Below are 5,692 nucleotides of genomic sequence, written 5' to 3' on the forward strand. Positions count from 1 at the left end.
TTTCCCCTTTCTGCTCTCTTTTTTTTTTTTTTTTACTCAGAAGTGGATTTCATCTCTAGACAAGTCCTTCTCATTTGCCACCAGAGTACTGCTACACAAATTCAGTTTGTTTATTACTATTGACTTCATAAGAAATTAAATGTTTGGAAAAGTATATTGTGCCAATATATATCTTGGCTGTTGTTTGTTTTATGTTCTTTCATGTCTTCATGCTTCACCTCGTCAGCTTTTCTGTTGTTTTATTCTGTGAACGAGAGAGCAGAAGGTCAGGGAGGGATGGAGGAGAGCAGTAGTTTAATGTTACACAGGGTGTGAGAGTGAATCTTCTTTCTGTTGTTATCAGTTTTTGGGATGAAAAGTTCAAGAGCTTTCAGAGCTTGTTCCTTTCTGGAAAAAAAAGAAACCGGATTGAAGGTTCTTCCTCTGTGCCTGAGAAACAGCCAAAACACACTCCCAAACTTTCCCATAGCCTTTTAACCGTGATAGCAGACAGCTAGTAAATCCCAGTTAACTGTTTTATTTCAGTATGTTTTCTTTTGAAGCACTAGTGGTGCTTGTAAGATCCAAACATTAAAAGAGTCTCTTTCATTTGTCTTGCCTAAAGTGGTCTAGAATTTCAAACGAGTGAAAACGATGACTTGATATTTTGGCTTAAGATGTCTACATTATTATAGACATCAGTTCCTTTTCTTGGTCTGTTCTGTTGGTTCCATGCTTTGTTATTTTATGGTTCATGTACGCACATGTGGAACTTGGCAATCTGTTTTGAAATTGAACCAGAACTTTCCAGGATATGCTGTCGGTCTAGGAAGCTCCACTCCTGTTTTTCTGTACTGCACTTCAAATTATGATGTAGTTCAGTTTCATTGTTCCCCAATGGTAAAATAATTTCACCAGCCCCTCAAAACCTTCAAAAAAATGTGTAAAATCACGTCTTTGCTGAGCACTTGACTGTTAATGCATTTAAAAACTGTATAGTAAATCTGTATGAAGTTTTACCTTTTATTTATTTATTTATATTTTTTATTAAAATTCTCTACACAATTTAACACATTTTTTATTTTTATAGATATATATTGTGAGATGGCTTATAGCATCTTTACCTGAATAATACACCTATAAATATTGTGAAATAGACAGTATGTTTGAAAAATAAGTGTAGTTACATCTGGGCGTTAATGGGTTAATGCAGTAACGAAAGGAATTTCAAACAATTATTTGTTTGTTTGTTGGTGTACAATCTCACTTTAGTTCTTGGTTCTGGATGGTATTTTTGCAACTTTTCAGACAATTAATGCCTCCTTAGGACTAGTAATTTTTTTTGTCTCCTTATTTGTTACTCACTTTGGTTAAAAGTGTTTCCTAAATGAGTGAGTGTAAATGTTGATGTCCATCTGCATACTGTTGTGGTATACAGCACTAGATGAAGTAAAATCTGTAGATGAAGAACAGGTCTGCTTTGATTGTCAGAGACAGTAGCCGGATTGCTGAGTTCATTACCATTCTAAAGGTCAAGCTTGGTTGCGTGGTGTGCACTGTGTGCACTGTGTGCACTGTGTGTGTGTGTGTGTGTGTGTGTGTGTGTGTGTGTGTGTGTTTGTTATTGGAGATGAATGACTGGATCATAATAAGGAAGCTTCTCTTTATACATTCTCCTTCTGTCATATTTCACGACATTCCCTCTGTCTGCCAGCATAGAGAGAGCTGTTTCTGTGCCCTGACTGACTTTACAGTTGCCTTTGCTGGTCTTTAATCTTTGGTTTGTTTTTATCTTGCAGGTGAGAAGGGCACTCTGACCCATGGCTCTATTGTGGATGGGAAATTTGAGGGTTTCATTAAGAGCCATCAGGGCACATACTACGTAGAACCCTCAGAGAGATACCTCAAAGACCAGAATGTGCCCTACCACTCAGTCATGTACCATGAGGATGACATCGGTGAGCTAATATTGGCATTGGAATGACCTACAGCATATCCTTAATCATCTCTTATTTAATGTTTTACTGTGTCCAGCTTGCTGACTGTGTTTCTGTATATAGTGTTAATATAGTTTCTGTGGATGCTTTTGATTATGTAGATATATTTAGAAAACAAACTCGTTTTGTACTCTGCCATTTAAAGGTTAGGAGTCAGTAAGGTTTATTTAAATGTTTTTGGAAGAAGTCTCTTATGGTCATCAAGGCTGCATTGATTGATCAAAAATACAGTAAAAAGGATAATATTGTGAAATATTATTACAATGTAAAATAACGGTTTTTAAATAAAAATATTTTTAAATTAAATGTATTCTTTTGACTGCAATATTCCTACTGTTCATCAATTTTAATGCATCCTTGCTGATTAAAAATATTTATTTCTTTCAAAAACAACTGACCACATAACTTTTGAATGGTGGTCAGGTGATATAAATCAATTTCCTAAGGGTGACAAGTTTTTTTTAAGATAAGTTTTTTTTTTTTTTAAGCTAGTTGCTCAAGTCAGTTTTAAATGCTATAAAATGTAAATAAACTGCTTTCAGCATAATCCATTTTACGCACCGTAAAGATCCATATCAAGCTTGCTCCTTTTGACTGATAAATGAAAGCGTCTGAGTGAGTCTGTCTCCAATCTGATGTTTTGAGACTCCCCCAAGTATGATGAGAGCTGCTATAATGGCTGGATTATGGAATTGGTTTCAAATTACGTTTTGATTGCTTTTGGATGGAAAAGTGCTGTTATTGTTAGAATTGCATCACATTATGATGGTCATTATAATCTTTTGGAAAGGTGTTTTGGATCATGAAATTGAGTGAATCAGTGTAATACAAAGCATTATCACACAAATAAAACCGTTAGGACACAGCAAAATGCAGAGCGCTTCCCCTTTTCACATTAAGCAGACTAGGCACAGGCTATAAACAAGCTTGAGGCTTTTAGTTTGCACTAGACCTTACTGTCTTTTGTCTTACTCTCCCTATCTTGCATTGTCACTCTCTCACCCTCTCAATCAAACATAGTGGTGCACTTTTCCAGCTCAACAGGCTGATAAAGCCTCTTAAATACTAGTGACGTGACATGACATGTGGCCAAGTATGGTGACCCATACTTGGAATTAGCGCTCTGCATTTAACCCATCCAAAGTGCACACACACAGCAGTGAACACACACACCTTGAACACACACCCGGAGCAGTGGGCAGCCATTTATGCTGCGGCACCCGGGGAGCAGTTGGGGGTTCGGTGCCTTGCTCAAGGGCACCTCAGTCGTGGTATTGAAGGAGGGAGAGAGCGCTGTACATTCACTCCCCCCACCCACAATCCCTGCCGGTACGAGACTCGAACCCGCAACCTTTGGGTTACGAGTCCGAATCTCTAACCATTAGGCCACGACTTCCCCTATGTGTATGTTATCACTGTTATAATATCCTCAAGTAAAAGAAATTATAGAAAGCGACAGCCTGTCAAAGATTAGCAGCTTGGTATCTGGTACACTTTCCTCTTTATATAAATATTCTATACACTATTAGGGGTGTAACGATTCATTGATATGGATCGATACATCGATACGATGTCTGACGATACGATGCATCGATGCCACGCGTAAAATATCGATATCTGTAGTATAAATAGGCACCTTTATTTTGGCACTGTCCACATTTTCACATAATGTCCGTCTAAGCATTACCGCTGTATCAGGACTCGATATAAGGACTGCCCGAAAGCACAAGGTGAGCATAAAAGATGCTCTGGATTGTTTGCGGAACAGTCGAGCGCTGTGTGAGAAGTTTTCTGCGCACACATCTGAAGCGCACGCACACAGCCAGCTGCGTCTACACCACGCGAATACTAAATTGAGCTCTCTTCCACCTTTTTGTGCATGGATGAATAAATACAGACAAAATTACTTCAAAATGCGCGTTTTGGCGAGTATCCTAGTAAACGCAGTAGGTTAGGCATATGTCTAATGTAAACAGTTGAGAAAGAAAAGGCATGTGTTTCAGTAGTTAAATCCGTGCTTTCGTTCTTAAAGTAAAAGCAAACTAATAATAAATCTAATGCTGTCAAAGAAAAATACAAGTGCTCACTGCTCCTGACTAAATAACCTTTGTAACATCAAAATTATTAATCTATATTTAATTTATACATTGAAGACTATGCACTTATTTTACATTTGATTATTACATTTCTGTAGCGTATCTGAAAATTTATTTTAGACTGAGCTGAAAAACCTGAAAAGCACTGTTTATTGAACTTGTGTCTTTGTATTTATTTTCTGCTATTGCTTGTAATTTGGTTATCTGTAGAAAAGATTTTTAGCACTGAGCCCATAGTAGCAGCCAGAGTTGTTTTTCCAATTGTTTATTTTCATTTATTATTTAAAAAAAAAGTGTAGGCCTATTTTTTTGTTGTGAATGTCCCAATTGAGGTACAGGATGTGAAAATTTCAGATAAATGTTCATGTTATATAATTTGGTTGCATTTGTGAGTTAATAAATATGTTGATGGTTTAAAATTGGTATATAATATCATAATATCGATATATCTATCGATATACTCCTGTATCGATTCGAATCGTATCGTAGAATTTTTTGAGGTATCGGCAAAATTGTATCGCTGGGTATGAGAATCGATATCGTATCGTATCGTGATGAACCATCCAATTTACACCCCTATACTCTACTGTTCAAAAGTTTGGGGCAGTAGTATTATTTATTTTTTTATTTTTTTTGTTTGTTTTTTTTATTTTTTTATAAATTAATACTTTTATTGTGCAAAGATGCAATAAATTGTTTCAAAAGTGACAGTAAAGACATTTATAATGCTACAAAATATTTATATTTTTAAGTAAATATTCTTTCGAACATTTTATTCTTTCAAACTTTCTATTCATCAAAGATGTATCACAGTTTCTACTAGTGTTTTCATCATTGATAAGAAGAAATGTATTTTTATTAGCACCAAATCAGCATATTAGAATGATTTCTGAAGGATCATGTGGCACGGAAGACTGAAGTAATGGCTGCTGAAAATTCAGCTCTGCTGTCACAAGAGTAAGTTACATTTTAAAATAAATTAAAATAGAAAATAATTATTTAACATTTTAATATTTCAGAATAATACTGGTTTACTGTATTTTTGAATAAAATAAATGGAGCCTTGGTGAGAGTTTTAAAAAATATTTAAAAAAAATTGTACATCTGAAAGGTAGTGTACATGCACTTATAAAGTGGATTATTCTGGTGCTGGATGCTGATTGGTTAATATAGCACTCTAAAATATTTAGCCTAATAGTTCCGTTTAACCTGTTTGCTAAAGGCCTCTTAGCTATGTATATCACTGTTAGGCATAGTTCACCCAAAAAGGGAAAATCCGATCATCGTTTACTCACCCTCATGTCATTTCATAGTTGCTTCTTATCACCTTTCTTCTGTGGAACACAGAGGAAGATATTTTGAAAAAAAAAAAAAAAAAAAAGTCTGTCAGTGGGTCCAGTGTTCAATGTTGTTTGAACACTGACTTTCAGAAAATATTTGTTTATGTTCCACAGAAGAAAGAACATAATACAGGTTTACAACTAGTGATCGACCGATATTGATATTTTATAACCGATACCGATACCAATTATTTGCGTTTATGTGACCGATAACGATATGCAGAACCGATATTTATTTACTGTTATAAAGTAAATAAATGACTGAGTGAAGTAAGTCCAT

The 5,692-nt window shown here is 35.4% G+C and overlaps 1 protein-coding gene across 2 annotated transcripts in view; it reads left to right on the forward strand.

Annotated features, from left to right (window-relative positions):
• Nucleotides 1–5,692, forward strand: part of LOC107670741 (disintegrin and metalloproteinase domain-containing protein 10-like) — an 82,633-nt gene that overhangs the window by 53,598 nt on the left and 23,343 nt on the right. For both annotated transcript variants that reach the window (XM_016463463.1, XM_016463464.1), the window contains exon 4: nucleotides 1,779–1,937. In XM_016463463.1, the coding sequence (XP_016318949.1) occupies nucleotides 1,779–1,937 (159 nt within the window). The remainder of the gene's footprint in view (nucleotides 1–1,778; nucleotides 1,938–5,692) is intronic.

This window comes from Sinocyclocheilus anshuiensis, unplaced genomic scaffold (assembly GCF_001515605.1).
Source record: "Sinocyclocheilus anshuiensis isolate Anshui unplaced genomic scaffold, SAMN03320099.WGS_v1.1 scaffold816, whole genome shotgun sequence".
Classification (NCBI taxonomy): Eukaryota; Metazoa; Chordata; class Actinopteri; order Cypriniformes; family Cyprinidae; genus Sinocyclocheilus; species Sinocyclocheilus anshuiensis.